Here is a 20,945-nt window from a genome sequence, read left to right as displayed (position 1 = left end):
GTATTTACCATTATTAGGAGGAATCTCACAGGACAGTGTTGTAGAGTTAGATCCAAGTTTGTCAACTGCACATTCAGAGTCACAGACCAATATGGTTGAATTCCATGGATCAAATCCCATGCCTGTCACAGTCAAGGTTTGTCCACCACCAAAGCTCCCTGAAGAAGATAAATACAAGGAGAACATGAACAAATGCGCAGGAAATGTCCCCTCTGCAAGCATTTGCTTTAGTTAAAACCCCCCAAAAAGTATCTTTATGTAACTTTCTTAGATCTGAAATTTATTACATTATTAATAAAACCAAATATCTTTTTAATTGTAGTGTTTAAATTTTTCAATGAATAAGTGTGGCTTCTGTTAATTTAAGTAAATAATTTTGGAAACTAAAATTTAATTTAAAAGAGATGTCACAAAGGATTTTAGAGTACTCAAAACATACATGAAACATTATTACTTGAGTATTTTCATCACACTTTTTGACATTTTCTAACCATTAATTTTCAACTGGAAACTTTTCTGTGGAAATAATTTATTCCTGTTATACTAAGTATGATTTCAAAATTTCCCCATGTAACTTTAGAGTTTAAAATTGGAAAACTTTTAATTAAATGATACAGCAGTAAGTAATATAAAAGTTATTTTGGAATGATTGGTTAATACTTTTTGTTAATTTGTTGGACAAATGAAGGTAAGTATTTTTATTCTTATAAGAAGGACAAGTTATGGCAGGATTTTAAGATTATGTTGTTTTCAAGTGAGTGCTGAAATAATATAAATTGTCTGATCACCTTTTGTTGGATAAATATTCTGAATAGAAAGTGGGTACTCAAATACAACAGAGGAGACAGCAGAGCCTTTTGTCTTATGAAGCATCGTCACAGGGAAAATGCCCCCTGCATGCTCTCCCACAGTGCACTGTAACACAGTGTCATTGACAGTGGTCACATTACATACACTCTCTTTTATCATCACTGAAACATCGGAGATAGCAAATCCAAGATTAGACCCAGTTATTTCAACTTCAGTTCCTGGTAGACCTTAAAACAAAAAGGAAATCATATAAATACACAAATGCACACACCTGCTAATGTTTCTATATGCACTTAAAGATTTGCAACTTTACTTCTGTGAAGAAAATAATATCCAGTTGATCCAGGCAGGCCTTGACAACCAGCTTCCAAGAGGCAGAGGCAGGTGGGTCACTGAGTTTAGAGGCTAGCCTTTTCAACAGAGTAAGTTACAGGACAGACAGGGATACATAGAGAAATCTTGTCTTGAAAAAATTAAAACCAAAGAAAACCAAAATAATATCCAGCATTTTAAAACTACATAAAACAGTACATATGATGTGCTATGTACATTTTTTACTACAATATATACACAATCATTACAAGTGACTTATCTAAATGTTTGCTGTTTTCCAGCCCTTCCATTCATGATAACTTATATATTACCTCTTTAGTCTGGTAGAGAAAAAGGAAAGAAAGAGCGATAGATTTCTGAGCATGAGTCTTAGCATTTAGTGCTAGTTTCTCTTCTGTAGCAATTCTCTCTGAGAATGGGCTATACTTTCTGTTACTCAAGTATTTTCAGTAGCTTCATTTTCAGAACAAATATGTCATGATATAAAAATAATCAGTTATAGTTGAAAATAGGGGGGGGAGAACTATTTTAAAGATTTAAAGATTTTAAAGTAAATATTGATGTTAAGGTTTTAAGTTAAATATAAACAAACCCCAAATGTTCATTTTATCTGTTACTTTATTTTTTTTTTGATAAAATAATACTTTTATTTTTTAATATTTTCATGTATTTTATTAAGTTTTAAATACCTCTTACTTTTTGTGTAAGGACAGTTAGGTACAACTATCTTTGTAGGGCTGGAGAGATGGCTAAGCAATTAAGCATACTGAGGCTCTTTTAGAGAACCTGGGTTTGATTCCCAGTATACCCATGTTGACTCATAATAGTTCCACAAGTGGCACACATACATACTTGCAGGCAAAACATAACAATAAAATAGCATAACAATACAATAAAAAATTAAAACTGCCTTTAGGTTTTCTTTTTTTTTTAAATAAAGTCACTGTAAACATATTATTTTTTTTTACTTTTCTGTCAATCTTATGTTGAACTAATTATCAAAGAAAATAGGGACTCCAAGATAATGAAGAATATTACCTTCATTATGTAGTCCCTCCTTCTTCACATGCACAATTATTATATATCAAATTACCATTTTTTGTAATACCAAATATTGTACATGTGAGTTTTCTTCCTGCTTCCCAATTTGTACATGTGAACTTTCTTCCTTTTTTCCTATTTTATCCCATTCAAAACTGCATTGTTTGCTAACCAAATCATGTCATAGATGTCTTTAATTAATTATGAATCTAATCATTCATAATCTGCTATTTCCATTGAAATTATTTAACAATATCTTATATTTATGGAATAGAGTTCATCATTTTCCATGCAAGCCCAATAAGAATTTACTTGTTCAGAACTCTGTTTATCTCTAAAATCTCATCTCTAGGTAATGAGCTGTTTAAAAAAACAAAATATAAAAGTACATTGAGGGCACTAAACATGGAAATTCCATAGAACAAATTCTTAAATTTTGCATGAATAGATGGTAATCTTTATAGATTATTATGAATTAAAAATGTACAAGAAGGAGTCACATTTAATCTTATAATAAAAATTACTATATGATTGCCTAATGAAGTAAAGATTATGACAATAAAAGTAATTATGAGTCATTAGCATAAAATTATATATTAATGAAAATTCATGAGAGTAGTATTTTCAAATACAAGCTAAATTATTTTTAAAGGTTAAAATTTTGTTGACATTTCAAATGCATTCCTTTAGAGTAATCAATCTATAGTCTATTACTTTGCTAAATGAGTTAGGCTTGGTCTCTCTTTCTATAAGCTTCTTATTCATCACACACATTCTTTGGAGGATACATATAAGACAGATGGAAAGAACAGTCATGGGAGCAAACAACACATGCCATTGCTGATGAGGTCAATAACAGCCTTACGTAGGTGCCACAGATGTGTAGGTAGTCGTAAGTGGTATAAGAAAGCAGGTTGGGCAACCTATGGAGAGTAAGGCTAAGCAGTGCTCTTCCATGACCTTTGTTTCAGAACCTACCTCCAGCTTCCTCTTTTTAGTTCCTAGATTGACCTTCTTATATGATGGATTGTGATAGCATGTGTAAAACAAATAAATCCATTTCCACACAAGTAATGTGCTGTTTTGAGTCTGAATATGTTACCCCAGTAACTAAATGGCCACACTCCTGACTGTTTTGCTGCTGCTACTTCTGTAGGATCCCTCACATAGATGATGAGTTGTCAAATAGCATGGAGACTAGAACCTGTGGCACAAGGCAAAGGATAAGATGCCATCTCCATCTGAGCATGCCACTTCCTTGGAAAGAATTTTGTTGTACCAACAATATGCAGCCAGAGTTTATAGAAATAAAATATTCTGAACATGTATTGGTGTTATTAAGATCAATCATTTGTGAATCTTAACAGTTGTTTCTTGTGCCACATCAATATTAATGACACAACCTACTTATTTTGCTCCCATGACAGTTATCTGTTTCTTCCTCATTTGTAATTTAGACCAAGATGATGTACATTGTGTTTCTATATTAAAGCTGTAATTTTATACTGAAAATGTATGAAAAAATACAAAATTAAGACTATGCAGAACTTGAATCCCATGCGTTACATTAATTGGCCTAAGGAGGATGATGAAGACATTATTTAACATCATAACTCAGTAATAATTAATATAACTGTAACATGACATCAAGACAATAAATAAAAAGGCATGTAGATGCTGGAGTACCTCTATTAGGGATGATTCTTTTGAGAAATGGAGTATCCTCCATGGCATATGTAAATGACAAAGGTGGGTAGATGATCGCATTGGCACTAATCTTCAGATTGGCTGTACCAGCTCTCCCAGCTGGGGTGCTGCAGTAGACCTCACTGGAGCTGATGAATGTAATTTGACAAGGCTTATCCCCAACAGTAACTGTGGTGTTTCCAGGAGAAAATCCATTGCCTGTTATCATCAAAGTTGTTCCACCAGCAATGCTTCCAGAGGTTGGTGAGACAGAAGCTACTGCAGGGCTGCTGATGGTTAGATTTCCTAGAGCCAAGCCCTTAGACCCAACAACAACACTGAGAGAATGAAGTCCAACTTCTAGTGGAGCCATGAGGACAGTAATATTATTTTCATTAACATCTATTACTCTGAACTGTTGACTTCCAATAAATATAGAAATCTCTTCCAACACTGTCCCAAAACCTTCTCCTTTGATGAGGACATTTCCATATCCTTGGATTGAGTTTGGGAAAATTCCTGTTACATAGGGAGCAATGTTTTCTAAATATGAAAAGCTGCAGTTGCTCTGACATTGGGCAGGCACTCCATGTATTAGAATATCTACAAGAACAAGCTGTTGGGGAGCAGGAGATGTTTCACATTCAATAGCTGTGTAGGTCACAGATAGAACTTTACATGGGAAATCACCCATAAAGACTTCTACACCTTCAGGAGAAGCCATAAATCCAGAGCCTTGTATGGTTACCCTTGTCATTCCTGTAGTTGACCCTGCTTTTGGCATCACCATATCTATGTTTGGCAAAAGTACAAACCGCCTGTCAAATGCTTTGGTCAGTGTGTTGATAGCAGTGCCCAGGTTGTAGACAATCAAAGTAACAATTTCTCTAATGCCAACATTCATTGAGTTTTGTGGGTCAATATGACATATAATAGAATTTTCACTACTTTCTTCTACAACACAAGGGTAGCTACCAATTGTAACCTGGAAGAAAAATGAATACAAAATAAAATGCATTCATCCGTTACTCTCTTATAAACTTAATGTTTGTATTAGCATCAATTATATTTTTAAAATGGTAATTCTGTGAAAAATTTGTATTCACAAAATTAATGGGAAATTGATGAAGATGTATATTAAATTGACCTTATGTCATGGTTTTACAAGTGTGGTAATAACTGAGTTGCTCCTATTAACCAAAAAGTATAAAATTAAATAACCATCAATTGGATAGATGAATAGACTCTATGTGATATACATGGCATATAACAATGTATTTATTCATCCATGAAAAGAAAGGAAGCACTGAATCATGGATGAACTTTCAGCATATTATGCCAAAGGAAAATAAATGTTCACAAAGAACTTCATATTGTAGAAAAATGTTCAGAGTAGGTAAGTCTGTATAGAGGGAAAAGAGATAGCAGTTACCCTGTGCTGACATGGGAGAAGGAAGTGGGTGATGTCCAGTGAGGTTTCTTTTATGATCATGACATGTTCTAAAACTTACTTCAGTTAGAGGTGTACTAACTGAATAATATACTATTAAATATCCAATAATATACTATTAAATATACACACATATGTACAATTGTAAATGTTAAGTGCAATTAACATTAGTAGTATGCAAGTGATAGATCATAAATCTGATGAAATTGCACCAGCAGATTGTGGTCAAAATATGTTCTTTTTATTGATCACGTGGATCTCAAATAGGATCTGAGAAGAGATTCTATTATCTTACCTTATTAGCACATGGAAGACTACTGAAGCCATGTCCAATGATAGTTATAAGTTCATTTGCTGTTCCGGTAGAGGGAGTAATGTTGATTATAGAGGGTGAAATGCAATTTGAAAGCTCGAAGAATAATTTATTTGAATGTTTAACCCTTGTATCATTCAGAGCACACAGGGGTTCTGTTGCTAGGCAGCCTGCTGCAGTACTTGTCAACTGTAAATGCGCAGGGCCTGCTTTAGACAAAAGAATCATTTGTAAACTATGAACACTATCCTAAAACAAGAACTCTGTTCAGACTCTATTACTGTTTATATTAATGAAGGGGGTAGATGGTTTTAAATTCTGGAGATCTGTTATTTTTAAAATTAATTCTTAAAAGTATTTTAATTTATTAAATTATAAATTAATTAGTAATTTTACATAATAAATTCTAGCCTTAAGAAGAGACAAAAGCAGGTAGATCCAGTCATCTGAGATCTACTTTACAAAGGTCACTTTAAGCTGGGTCATCTGGTGTAGTTTCCATGTTTAACAATCTCACCTGGAACATATGTTGCCTCCATGTTTCCCACAAACAGGTGCAGGGGAATGTGCCTTGTTTCGGCTGGAAAAACGTTAATGACTCCTTGGAGAGATATGGAGTGAGCCTCATCAACATACCCGCTGCTGTAGTAATAGATTCCAGGGGAAGTAAACTGGTAAGAAAATGAACCTGCCATAAAATAAGATTATACACAAGAGATACAAGCAATTAATGAATCTTTTAAAACTAGGCAAGGAAATTGGAAATTATCGTTTCAATGCAAGTGTAGATGGCAAATTTTCTTATAGTTTTATGTGTCTTATAGTGCAATAGGAAGTAGTAGGAATGAGTCACTGGCTATAAAGACTTTCTTTTGTTTGTTTGTTTTGGTTTTGATAGTGAAGTTTCATACAAGAAAGATCCAGCTTTACATTTTAAAGAAAACTATGCAAAGTCTAGCCTAATTTATCAAATTTTAAGATAAAATCACAATGAAAATTTATACTATTATTAGTATAGAACAAACTAGTTATCTGAAAGGCACAATCACACTTATAAAAATGCTGATAAGCTGATTACAATCAACAAAAGTTCATTATTTATTATCAGGTTAGTGTGACTAAAACATATAGTCCTATCTTCAATCAGTCCTATTGTACTTTGTTGCATAACATATGTTTCAGTTGGTCAATTATCATGGATTCAAAAAAGATAATAAAGACCAGAAATAGCATACCAAGTGTCTTAGTGTGTTTAAGATAATTGCTTGAATTTATCTATAATGTTTTTTTAAATAGGCATAAAATATCAGGTAAACTAATTTCTAGTCTTATTTGTATGACTAATTCATGTAAACATATTTACTGAGAGTAAGAAAAAGGAAAACAATGACAATTTCAACAAAACAAATCATACCGGATGCAGATTTTTGCCTTCCATTTGTAAATCCTTTGCCATCATAAGTTACACTTCCGGGACTGGAGACTGAGAAAATTCGGTACCCTATACCCCTAAGAAAGGGGTGTGCTTGCCAGGACCACACCACGGTATCGCCCACAGTCACATTTAAGACTGATGGTGACCAGGCATAACCTAGTCCATGCACTGGGAGTAAAAATTGAGGCAGATTTTTAAAAGGAGAAGAAGTTAAATGTCTTAATAATTAACCATGAAATGAGCCAAGAACAATTTTCAAGTTAATATTCTACATTAATGTTTGTACATAATTTAAACAACCAAAATAAAATCAGGATTACTAGAAAGCAAGATCATAATATGCAAAGGAAAAAATAAATTGTAACTAGTAATTCCAGAATGATGATCAAGAAACACTAAAAAGAGTTGGATGTTTAAGAAATAAGTTGTTCAGAAATGCTACATGGAGTGTTTCTAATGTTCTTATCAACTCTTTACACAGAAGAATTCTTGGAAACAACTAGTCATGCCAATAAATTCAACTTGAATATTCAGAAATTCATGACTGATAGTAAGCAGTAACTCAGGATGTACTGAACCTCAGCAAAATCACTGGAAATTCCTGAACATGAGATTATAAAGCCTGGCCTTCTCACCTTAACCTCATGATTTATGTAACTACATATGCAGTGAGAATGTGACTCTTAATTTCACATGGAGAACACTGCAAAAGTATAAAAGAAACAACATAGATTCTCTAGACAACTTAAAATGCAAAATAAAAATTAACCTAATCTCAGCATAAACTCTCTCTTTTTTATTTTCAATATATATAATTGTGGTTGGTACCTAAATGTGAACCGTTGTTGGTAATTCTGAATACTGTCCCTGTTGAATGGAGAGTACATTTGATGACATTTTCTGATGATGATGTAATGTCGCATGGGAAGGAGCCTAAAAGTATAAAGTTAGGAAAAACATTGTCAGGTTTTTTGTTGTTGTTGTTGTTGTTGTTGTTTTGTTTTTTTGTTTTTTTTTTTAACTACAGATGACTATATCAGCAGTAAAGAGTCATTGCTTAACAGAGCTCTGTGTTACACAGGAGGATCTTTGGTCCTTTGCTTCTGATGGTGATTATGTTTGAGTATGTGTTTTCACACAAGTGTTTTATACACATTAAATACACAATGATAATGAAAGATTCAAAAGCAGAGTTGTTGACTGTCTCATTATCCCTTTAACCACAAACGCTTTTCTACATTAACAAAAAGAAGTATTGGAGAGAAGGATCAGTAGTGAAGAGCTCTCACTGCTTTTGCATAAGCTCCAAGTTCAGTTCCCATCACTGATACCAGTGGCTCACAGCTACCTATGATTCCAGCTATATGGTATCCAGTGTCCTCCTCTGGCCTCATATGAGTACCAATATGCATGAACCCTTCCCCCCAACACATTATTATATAGAAAAACAAGTAAGACTATTTATATAACCTTTCTTACAATATTGTAAAAGCACTGAAAATATTTGTGTAGCAACCCAGGTTCCTCCGGCAGATCATTTTAGACAAGGAAAACCTTAACAAGTTAGACCCTACAGGACAAAGGTTTTACCTAAGAGAACAGAATTCTCAGTTGGTATTGTGCTGAACCCAAAACCCATTATAGTGATTTCAGTGCCACCATACAAAGAGCCTCTCTGAGGAAACATGTGGATGACTTCCAAAATGTATAGTATGGAAGCATTTAACTTGTTCCTGAAAAAGAAGAAAGAAAAGATTTCAAGTGAGCTTCCTTACCTCACTCCACAGTGTTTTGGGGATAGGAAATAATTGAATACATATATAATTAGACATTAATTTTTCAGACCAGATAATCTGATAATCATATTTACTTTGGTTAAATGTATATATTAATTTTAAAAACCAGAGTTTTGAAAAATCTAATAACAGAACTATGTGACATGAAAAGTCTTAAAATAATATAGAAAATATGATTTTAAGAAATGAGGTCACAAGAAATAAATGGAATTAGAGTGTTTTAAAATTTTTTACTATAGTAAAATGTAAATGTACATGTTAAAAAGGAAGCAACAAAATTCAATACATTATAGAAGTAATTAATTTTTGTGTAATTCAGTTTAATTTTTCCTAGTTGTTGAAAACTTGTCAAGGCTTCTTGTTATCTCAGGGAAGGCACATATTTACTTTATTTTATTTTAGATGATAGGCTTGCTAGGGTGCCATCAAATTGTGCGATGTTCTGACCTGATACAGAGGGCTCAACCCCTTTATCCTAGGTCCCACTATGACAGCACAGTTTGTAAATTCCAAAGAGGTTTTGTATTGCTTCATTTAACTCCTTTAGTATGCTGAATTGGCATTTCTCCAACTACCATCTAAATACACAGTTTGGGTTTGACTTTAATTTGACATAATATCATCCACAAACATCAGAAGCCAGTAGATTTTCAAAAACGTTATGAACTCCTCCCAGTAATTCCAACAGAGGATTCAGTTCTAGAGTCTATGCTTACTGGTCCTCACTTCCTGTAGGATTTGGACAATTATCTGCCCTTCTATTCTGACACCTGCCTTCTTTGCCTTCTTTTTAAGCCATTAATTTACTTTGCTGTTTTTCAAAGTATTCCAAACTAGCAATTGTCTCAGAATGAACTAAAATTTTGCTGTTAACAGTTTCAGGGAAGAAAATTCAGAATTCCTGTTTTAAAGAGAATCAGCAAGGAATTGTCTCCACTGCTTCCTTTAGATGGTCAGATCCTGGCTTAACTGTTACCTTTTCAGAGGATCCTGCCCTGTTCCATGGAATGCTAGTTCACTTCATATACATTCTTATCATAACAATATCCATTTTTACAGTTCTAATTGTTACAGAATTGTTTAAGCATTGAGAAAAATCCTCCCAACAATATGTAACATTAGTGCAGGAAATTACTGTAAATTTAGAAATAAACAACTGCTCTCCCTCTAACACCAAAACTGCTAGAAAAACATTCCCTGGATGCATGCAAATCACATAACCAGTACAAAAATTCAACAGAGAATATATTAACATTTTCTAAATGGTTTGGTCAAAAACCAAAGAGCTATTGCATACTTTATGAGAATTTTAAACAATTTTTTTCTATGAGAAGAAAAAATTCCAATCCCAATTTTAGCCCCAAGCTTTCCATAGTTCTATCATTTATAACCAGTATCAGTGTCATACCTTGTTGACGCCAAGCCCCAGTTTCTGACTTTCACATAGATGTCATGTTTTCCTGGAGGTAACGTGGGCAACAGGCATGTAATGTCTGTGAAGTTTGAGTAAAGTACCTGGCAGTGCTTTCTTCCAACATACACCGTATTTTGTGCGAGTTCATTTCCAAAGTTATAACCTTTAATTGTTAAATTGACCTTTCCTATGATTTTAAAAGAAAAATACAACTGGTTGTATAAAAATTTAACTTGTTACCCCAATAAAATTTGCATGTTAACCAAACCAATATGTTTATTTTTTATTGTATTTAGAAAAAATTTCCGGTTTCAGAGGCAAAATTCAAAGAATGAGTTAATGCTTCTATGTACACATAAAGTGCCATGCTTATTTTACACAGAAAAAAAAGCACTGAAGTATTTTTTAAAAATATATTTTTCTCACCATTGTACATGTTTAGAATAAAATTTTAAGTTGACTTGTTTGTGTTTAAAGTAAAGGAAAGTAAAGATTATGTTTCAGTGTAAGGAACAAACTTCAGTGAGAAGCTGTGCTTTGAAGAACTTTCTGGTTTGTGTGTGTGTGCACTTGTGCATGTGGGTGTATGCACGTGTGTGTGTGTGTGTGTGTGTGTGTGTGTGTGTGTGTGTGTGTGTGTGAATTTACACTGAAGAAAAGTGGGGAAAGTCACTTGTAGATGCAAAATTCAGCAATGTGATAGGAACTATAAAAATATTTAATGTACTATAGTTTGAGATCACACAAAATCTACTACTACTTATGAAGTCTTAGATGTCCATTGATGATGGACAATAAAAATGTAAATATACAAGATGGAATTTTATTCAGGGTGAAGAAAAAGGATACAATGAAATTTGCATGTAAATTAATGGAACTTGAAATTATCATATTGAGTGAGGTAAACCAGACCCAAAAGACAAATGACTGATCTCACTGAGGTATTTCTTACCCAGAACTGTCCGTTCTTTTGGGCTGAAGTCAGTGACAACCGGTGTTTGTAAGCAGCTGTAGCTAAAACTGTCCTTGGCTGTGACTTGAATTCCATTGGTAATGACAGAAATATCAACTGTACCCTCAATTCTCTGAAAAAAAAAATAGAAAAATTAAAGTGATGAAGTATTTAAATCCATTCTCTTTGCTGGGGAGCTAATTCAGTCAGTAAATGTTTATGTTGCAAACACGAGAACCCAGGTTCAATCCCTACAATGCACATTAATAAAGGAGAGAAATACAGAGTGAAAAGAAGCCAGATGTGGTGTCTTGACCTCCCATCCTAGGCTTGTTGGCAAGATTTAGCCAGGGAGATAATCATATCCGAGAAAATATGGTAAAAAATTCCTGGGGAAATATATCCAAGGCTGTACACATACACACACAAAACAAAACAAAAAACCTCTAAAGGTTGAAGAAAAATAGAATCACTATAAATAAAATTCTAAAAATGTTTCATTTCAGTCATGAATTAGAGTTAATTCCCAGATATTTTAAGTTGACATATATTAAGTATAGGTTAGTGTATCTAATTCTGAAGGCAGAGACTTAGTGGTCCTGCAGTGTTTATGATCCATTTATCTGCATCTGTATTATTGCATTTTAAGGGGAATTTTCATGTTGCAGCTGAGATGCTCTGGGAAAATGGCTCTCTAACTGACGAAGGATAAGATACCAAAAATTCGTCCTTGTTCTCTTGCTATAGACTCAAATCTAATTTTTATACTTCATTCACAAAATAGACTGCATATTTAGCTGACCAAGTTACATACTCCAAGCTCTAACACTAAAAACCACTTTATATTTTCACTGATGGTATCTGTGCAACTCTCAATAAGGTAGTCTTGATCATCTCATACTTCATTAATGCACATGTTATGTTTTAACTGAATTATTAAAAAATATTTTTTCATATTGTCAAAGCCCCTAAATCCTTACTCTATCATTCAAACCAACACACACTCATTGATTATTTTCCCCTACACATCTTACCTATGTCTTCACTTACTCTCCTGTGTTTGAAATTTGGTGTCAGTGACTGATTCTGCATATATGATCTCTGTACACATAATTAGTGAACCATAGACCTATTTTAAATCTAAGGCTGATGTAAAAAATAAAAGGAATAATCGTTAATTCTAAAATCTTACATCCTATAGCAAACTCCAAATTTTTGCCAACAAATTGAAGTTTTGGCACTTTTAAACATAACTTTCTGGGTCAGAGAGATGATTCAGAGGTAAACATGCTCGTTGCAGTGATTATGCTCTGTCTGATCCCAGGAAGAGATCTGCCTCTGCTATATCTACAGATGTACAGCAGTAGTCACATCACACTCATGCATGTACACAAAAGGTAAATAAATGTAAATTTCAATACAAAAGTACAAATAAAAATGAATTTCTTTCTTAGAACCAAGAGTGCTTAGAATTGTTTCTCTGAAATTTACAAATTATTAATACTGAGTTATTTTCATCTTTCAGTTTATCTGGTAATTTTCTGGTGACCCTAAGTGCTGACTAGGCATCAACTCTTTTATGAGACCCCCATCTGAACTCCCATCTCCACTGAGTTTCATCTTTACTCTGTATCTACTTCTGTTATTTCAGGTGAGATGCATTGCTTACCTGTGACTATCCTCATCATGGTTTTTAAATGTCTCATATGTACAAATAATGTTTTGTCTTTAGATTTTGGTTTAAAATGATGAAGAAATGGTTTTTTACAGACAATACTGAAAGCTCAGAAATTTGGAGAAACGTGTCACTTGTCTACCCACCCACCCAGATGTTTTCTAGTTAATGAGGTTAGGACTATTGGAGGTGAGGAATAACTGAAGTCAGAGGCCTTACTTTTGATGTTCTGCAGGTTATCCTATTCAAATCTCCTTTAATCATATTGCAGGTCTCATTTCCAACTAAAACTGTTGAATTTTCACTAAAGCCAAATCCAGATATTGTCAGCAGAGTACCACCTTTATAAGAAAAACAAAGAAAGTAAAACCAAAAGTCAGGTCAACTAGGACCAAATGAAACTTTGTCCCTATCTAATTTATCATCCCCAAGTCATCTAGTGATACCAGCAAGTGGTTAGAGAAGCAGCTTTGCACACAGTTACCAGCACAAACCCAGCTAAGCTCTCAACTGCACAGGCTTGCCCATATTGACTTTGGGGTATATTAGCAGCAACTACCTCTTTGTCCTGGAAAGAAGTGACACTATTTCTATTTAGCCCATGTGTGTGGCAAATGAGGGTAAAACAAGACTTAAATTTTAATATCTCTAAGCAAGGAGAAAATCTAAGAGAAAAAACAAACTAAAGAAACTGTAATGTAATTTAAAAAAACCCACAAAAATCAAGACCAAAGCACAATTTCTTATATTAATTGTGGTTAAAAAATATACAGAGTACGTGAAACAACACAAGAAAAATTGTCTGTGCATCCTCTTTGTCAGCCTTCTTTTGTCCTGTTTGTCCCAGAACTTTATTCTAGGTCGAAGAGCTCCACTGAGACTCTGGTTACAAATGGAGCAGCTGGTAAGCAGAATAATAACTAATAAATCTTATCTTGACATAATTAATGAGGTTGTTATAGAAACATGTAATAATTGATGATATTAATTCAATAACCTATGATGTAAGCATAATTCCGAATTGTGCTTCACAAGGAAAAGAGTTAGCCAGCTATTTAATGCCTGTGCCTTTCAAAAGGACATTCTCTTCTGGGCTATGAGGGCATCTGGGGTTCCTTGCTCTTCTCCTGGCACTAGAATCAAAGCACTGGAAACCCAGTTGTGAAAATGTATGCAATCACCTCTTTGTAGAGCTGTTAGCTATTACCTGCCAGGCTTCCAGAATCAGGCCAGACATGTGAGATCTGACTCCGATAAACGAAGTAGGATCCCTCACCCTCTAGATTCTGTGCTAGTCCAACATCAGCAATGGACACAGCAACTGGTACATGTCCAGCACTTCCATTCAGAATCTGGCACTTGATCTTATTTTCTTTTGATAAAAAAGAAGAAGAAAATGATAAAGCAAATGTGGTGGTGTTTTCAGATTTTTTTAAAAAATGAACTCACTAAAATTAATTTGTAAATATTAACTTTGGCCTTTGTTTTTCAGACTCCAAGAACTATATCCAAGGAAAACTACTATTATTCTGGTGGGGTCAGGGAAATCTTAGTAGGGAGGTAGGATCTTTGCAAGCTACTTGCTGCTGTGAATTACTTATTTCTAGGAGATGGTAAACAAATATTGAAAATGAATCTGGAAACCTTGCCCAAAGAAAGTCTCTATCTTAGCAGAGGATGGCCTAGTCGGTCATCAATGGGAGGAGAGGCCCTTGGTCCTCTGAAGGTTCTATGCCCCAGTGTAGGGGAATGCCAGGGTCAGGAAGTGGAAGTGGGTGGGTTGAGGAGCAGGGAGAAGAAGGAGAGGATAGGGGATTTTTGGAAGGGAAACTAGGAAAGGGGGATAACATTTGAAATGTAAATAAAGAAAATATCTAATAAAAAAAGAAAGAAAAGAAAAAAAGAAAGTCTACATCAAAGTTATGAATTTTAAATAAAATTTTCATTCAACACTTTACTTATATCCACAACTGAGTAAAATAACATGTTCTATCAATAAACATGATAAAATCAAATGAAAACATTTTCTTCTCTTTACTATAGTTAAGTAATACTGTTATAATATTGGCTATTTGACTATAAGAACACATTTAAATAAAGATCAACAGAAATTATTTGGTAAGTGATCTTGTGTATGTGATTTCAATCATTAAATTGCAGAAAATATCTAGGATCGTGAATGATGTTTCAGTGAAATAAAGTAACTATGTTTGAACCAATGTCAAGAATTTAAAATTATAAATGATCTTTAAATTCTGCATAGCTTGAGAGATCCCATTGAACTAGAAATCAAAGAATATGATCATGACCTCTTACTTCAGGATGACTACTATGGCATTGTCACAGCATAGACAAAAGGTTGGTGATATAGTTTTTGGTAGAGTACTTACCTAACATGCCTTAGGCTCTGGGTTCAATCCCCAGTACACACAAAAGCAAATAAACAGCAACAACATGGACATGATCAGAGACCATGAGAGGAAAGAGACATACTTTGAATATCTCTGTTGCCTAGAGATACATAAACACATGAAATATCTTGTGACATAACTTTGTAAGGTATATATGAGTGGAAGTTTGGTAGATTACTCTTCTTGCGATAAAGACACCGTATAACAATCAATAGTCTATGGTCATAATCAATTATATATATCATTTATATATATGTAGTCATTGGCACTTTCCAGACCAGGTTGCTAATTTCATGGCTCTGAAATATATACCAGAAGACAATTATATTCGTGGTAGTTCTTTCTTCCAATTTCTCTAGGAGAAAAACAGTCAAACTTCAAGACAATTGAAAGAACCTACCCTCCACAGAGAGAAGAGAGCATCTGGTAGAACCAACAGAGACGGATACAGCTGAAGTCGGAGAAAATCCAGAGCCTGCTATGGTTAGAATCGTGCTTTCTGCGTAGGATCCTGAAAGTGAAAAACCTAAGTTACTACATTTCAAATGAAAAAAATTAGAATCTGTTATTATAAAATCAGATATTTCTTAGGAAGAATATGCCTATTTTTTATAAGATACAAACAATAAGCTTGAAATTAACCAGGGAGAAAAGTCACATGTGTTTGGCAATAATATTTTTCCATAGAATTATTATGTATTGATTTTTATTGTGGATATTTGTGTTAATATTCATCAGAATATTATTTCACTGTAATATTGAATTAGATAAGAAAAGAAAAGAAAAATAAGTTGAAAAAGCAGCAATCCACCATGAAACCATGGAGAAAAGAATGAGGGACAAGTGACCCTTCATTTGCAAAGGACATGGAAGGAAGGACATGCATCTTGAAGGCAAAAGAGGAGGAATTGGGAAGAGGACAGTGATCAGTGGAAGGATGAAGAGAGAAGAGAAGATATGGAAGATGTGTATGATCAGAAAACATAGTCGGCCATCAATGGAAAGAGAGGCCCATTGGACTTGCAAACTTTATATGCCCCAATATAGGGGAATGCCAGGGCCAAAAGAATGGGAATGGGTGGGTAGGGAAGTGGGGGGCGCTATGGGGGACTTTTGGGATAGCATTGGAAATGTAATTGAGGAAAATATGTAATAAAAATATTAAAAATTAACAAAAAAAGAAAACATTATTGCATGTATGAAGATGTCACAATGAAATCAATTATTATGTATTATTAATATATTCTAATTACAGATAGAACAAAGTAAACCTCTCCTGAGAAATAACACCTAAGACTGACTTTTCACTCCCACCATAGACACAGACATAAACAAAACACACACACACCAAAATTACTATATATGTATCTCAAATAAAAAAGGCATTGAAACAGAATGAAAGAAAATGTACAAAGAGAATTACTGTGGTTGCCTCAGGGAGCTGTAGGGGCTAGGATAGGGATAATTCTTAAAGGGAATTTTAGATTCTCATAATATTTCTGATTATGATTGGAATGTGTATAACAATATGTGAGCAGCCATTAGTTGTCAGTGAAGAAAAATGGCTAGTTTTTATTGCACTCATTATATTTTTCCATTATTTTTAACTTGATCAAACATGGTTGTTAATTATTTTGAGCCCAAAGTAATTTGGGAGAACTACACACACACACACACACACACACACACACACACACACACAAACACACAAAGGAAAATTACTAGCAAATTCAAGGGCACAAACCAGATACAGTTTACTATCAACTACTAAGACTGCATATAAGGTAGTGATTTCTGAATTCATCACTATGGTTAAAAACTCACCCTTTACATCTTATTCCTTATGTTTATTTACATTTTTAGGAGTTTACACACAAAAAACCACAATCACATTTTCCCCAATAAAACACCCTAGGCTGGGATGAGTTCTTGGAATTAATTGTTTTGTTTTCTCGAAGTGAATACTCAATTCTTTTGTTTTGTTACACTATAGCTATCCTATTGCTTGCCCAGTTGCTACCTCTGTAGGAGAATTCTCACCAGATGAATGTTAAGCAATGTCTCAAAGTCACAGAGAAATCATAGAGACTGATTGTAATTTGTAAAAGTAGAGAATAGAGATATCAATGGAATACTTTGGCTTCATATATTTTTTTCCAAATAAGTAATGAGTGCTTTTCCATAGTTTCAGCTGATAAATAGTTCTCACTATATTGAGAGGTTTTCTTGCCATAGTTAGTGACAGTAATCAATATTTAAAGTTCATTATCACAGTTATAGTTTTCTTTCTTTTTTGTTTTGTTTTCAACATGAGAATTTATAAATAAACTGTGAGATATTTGACTGCCAAATAGTGAAAATGAATAAACTTGAGGTACAAACATGAGTATGGGTAACAACAGCAAATCAAAATAATGGCATTTAAAATCAATGGAATAAAAAGATTACAAGAAACACTAAAGGCTAGTTCTTCAAAAGAAATCAACAGAACTTTATCAAGAAAAAGATTTTAAACCATACTAAAAGTCACTGTCAGGGTTGGGAAGGGTAGTTCACTACAGAGCCTATTTTTAATATATTTTTTATATTTTTCTATCTATCCACCACCTTGTATTTAAGGTTGAAACCAAAGCTTACCTTCGGAAGGTGTTGTTGTCAAGATCAGGGGAGTAATCATGGCATCCCATGTAAACCCACAGTCACCTGAACATTTGGCTGGAATTCCATTGACATAGACTTCAACCTTCAAGTCAAAAAACACAGATGCAAAGTTGAACAAGGCTAAAGGGCCAGCAAAGCTTAGTACAATATACATAGAATTTAGTAATGAGATGTAGTAATAATTTTGGAGTATATATACTTTATGCACTGGATTTAGAGCAAGAAGCATGTTATTTTCCCCCAAATGTTTATGCTTTGTGCATTGACACCTCATTTATTCATGTACTCATTCATTTATTCATATGCTTATTTGTATAGTAAATGTTCCATTAGGCTTCTAATGCAATTGTAAATGGGAATAAAAGAAACACATGCAAGAAAACAAATGTCAGCTGGGCATGGTGGCGCACTCCTTTAATCCCAGCACTCGGGAGGCAGAGGCAGGCAGATTTCTGAGTTTGAGGACAGCCTGGTCTACAAAGTGAGTTCCAGGACAGCCAGGGATATACAGAGAAACCCTGTCTCGAAAAACAAAAACAAAAACGTAAACAAAAAAGAAAACAAATGTCATCCTTGCTGTAGGATAGAGATTTACATAAATTGAATCATGAAAGCATTGTTTTAGTTAGTCTTAAGAAGATAGTTAGAGCTGGGCAGTGGTGGTGAATGCCTTTAATCCCAGCACTTGAGAGGCAGAGGCAGGTGGATTTCTGAATTCAAGGCCAGACTGGTCTACAGAGTGAGTTTCAGGACAGCCAGGGCTATGCAGAGAAACCCTGTCTCAAAAAAAACAAAAAACAAAAAAACAAAAACAAAAACAAAAAAGGAAGATAGAGGTTGCTTTATGGAAAGTCACTTATACTTAATATATTTTAATATTCTTAGCACTAAAGCAGCAACATTAATAATTGCAACATTAATAATTACCTAACATAAATGTTATAAAGATCAAATAGAATAACATAGTTACTAATTCTGTCAGTGGTAGATTTAAAATAATTCTTTCATCATCAGGAAGATAATTTTCTCCAAATTTAGAAAATAATCAGTTGATCAGTGAAACTACAGTTGAAAACATTTTCATTTTACAAGGTCTTTGGTATATTGGTATAAATTAGTTATACATTTGAAATTATAAATGTTATGAGAAAAGCTTGAATCATACCTGTGGTTGCTGATTCACTGTACGAAGCATGTCTCCAGGGATACGCTGTCTAAATAAGCCACCTTCCTTTATTGTGGTAACTGTTACATTAGCCTTTTCTCCAATAATGTTGGAATCATTGATCTATTTTTAGACAAAATGATTTTATAGAATAGCAATGGAAAATGGAACCAATTTAAGAATAAGTGAAAGCTGAATAAAAGCTTATGGATGTAAAAAATTAAATTTAGAAATATTTGTTTGAAAAAATTTCTAGAGAAACAATAATCAACTCAAAGGAAAAATGGTAAGACCATTGGATTATAATATGTTACATTAATTAAAGTATAATAGGCCTAACGAAAATAAATTTATTTAATTTTATATTGGAAAATGTTTTCTGTTCCTTCTCAATATAGTTACTTTGGCAAATCATTCATAAATAATTAAAAAGTTGAGTTATATTTTCCCTTTAGCATTTTTCATCCCTGGCAATTTTGTTGTCTCATTCTAGAATCATATTCTCTTCTAGCCATAAAAATTCTCTTCTAGTCATTCAAAATCCTTATGCCAGTATGGTAACCTTCTGATACCTAAAGGCACTAGCAAAGATATAAGTGTCTATATGATGCACTACACATGAGCTTTTGATGAAGAACAGCAATAGTGAATAAGCAGTGGAGACTGGTGGAAAAAGAGAAGAGGTGAATATCATAAATTAGCAGAGCTAGCAAGAGGAGGCCAGTCTCAATAATAGAATTTTAGAATTCTAGTTCCAAGTATGTGCCTGTAAAATAACCCCTGTGGTTTTATAACATCTTGCACAATGAATTTTATGTCTACATACTTTTATGAGTTTTTTCTTCTACTTTCCTGTCTCCCCATTCAATAAATTTCCTGAGAAGGGTTCTGCACCTTCTCCACCTTATCATAGCAGATGGCTACAGAGTAGTCAGTAAAGGGTTCTGTCATTTCAACAATCATTCTCTCATCAAAGAAATGATGCAGTGGTGACCACTTTTTTGGTTATACCATTTCTCATCTGTACTACTGTTTCAGTAGGGTAGAATTATATAACAGATTGCTGAATCACAGGTATATAGCACTACAACATCTGCCAAAAAAATGGCCTTCTTTACATTCTAACCAACAGGATATGAGAAGTGCTTTCTCATACTTTCACCACCTCTAAGAATTATTATCTTTGTGTGTGAGTGAGTGATTGTGTATGTGTTAATATGTGTGTGCACATGTGTGCATAAAACACAAATCCCAGAGGGTTCTGCTCTACCCTATTTGCAGGAGTCTTGTTTTGATTTTAGATTCTGTGAGCTCCCATTCCTCTTGAGATACACTAGTGTTGAGTTGTCTAATATATGTAAAATATAACAGTAGATGACAATTTTAGACTTGACTTGAACAGACCATCTTTACAATTAGAAAACCTTTCACAGTCTCAGAAGAACTATGGGCAATGAGGCTAATTATGTGTGTGTATTTTCTAAATTATGGATGAATATATTTATGAGACTGCCTGTATACCATCAAGGATCTTTTCATAACTCCTCGATTTTTTTCCATACAGCAATGGGATTTAAAAATACCAAAAGCTGGTCTCTATGGAAAAGAACACATGCCTGCTCATTCTAATGCAGAATATTTTTGTGTTCAAATAATTTCAAAGATCATTTATAAGCTTGGTGTGGTGGCACACACCTTTAAGCCCAGCGTGTGGGAGGCAAAAGCAGATGGATTTCTGTCCATATTTGTATCTATTCAATAGCCTGGTCTACATAGCAAGTACCAGACCAGCCAAAGCTACAA

At 33.9% G+C, this 20,945-nt stretch overlaps 1 protein-coding gene across 1 annotated transcript in view; it reads right to left on the bottom strand.

The window, feature by feature from the left end:
* Window positions 1-20,945, bottom strand: part of Pkhd1l1 (PKHD1 like 1) — a 136,433-nt gene that overhangs the window by 67,721 nt on the left and 47,767 nt on the right. The window contains exons 25-39 of the mRNA XM_021183925.2: window positions 19,143-19,265; window positions 17,954-18,059; window positions 15,717-15,827; window positions 14,113-14,277; window positions 13,125-13,246; window positions 11,231-11,363; window positions 10,273-10,465; window positions 8,659-8,801; window positions 7,897-8,001; window positions 7,048-7,236; window positions 6,151-6,321; window positions 5,616-5,842; window positions 3,871-4,855; window positions 789-1,037; window positions 9-158 (exon numbers count right to left, since the gene is read on the bottom strand). Of these exons, the coding sequence (XP_021039584.2) occupies window positions 9-158; window positions 789-1,037; window positions 3,871-4,855; window positions 5,616-5,842; window positions 6,151-6,321; window positions 7,048-7,236; window positions 7,897-8,001; window positions 8,659-8,801; window positions 10,273-10,465; window positions 11,231-11,363; window positions 13,125-13,246; window positions 14,113-14,277; window positions 15,717-15,827; window positions 17,954-18,059; window positions 19,143-19,265 (3,172 nt within the window). The remainder of the gene's footprint in view (window positions 1-8; window positions 159-788; window positions 1,038-3,870; window positions 4,856-5,615; window positions 5,843-6,150; window positions 6,322-7,047; window positions 7,237-7,896; window positions 8,002-8,658; window positions 8,802-10,272; window positions 10,466-11,230; window positions 11,364-13,124; window positions 13,247-14,112; window positions 14,278-15,716; window positions 15,828-17,953; window positions 18,060-19,142; window positions 19,266-20,945) is intronic.

The sequence above is a fragment of the Mus caroli genome, chromosome 15 (assembly GCF_900094665.2).
Source record: "Mus caroli chromosome 15, CAROLI_EIJ_v1.1, whole genome shotgun sequence".
Lineage (NCBI taxonomy): Eukaryota > Metazoa > Chordata > Mammalia > Rodentia > Muridae > Mus > Mus caroli.
Note: the sequence above shows the minus strand (reverse complement) of the source record. Positions and strands in the feature narration are given on the sequence as shown.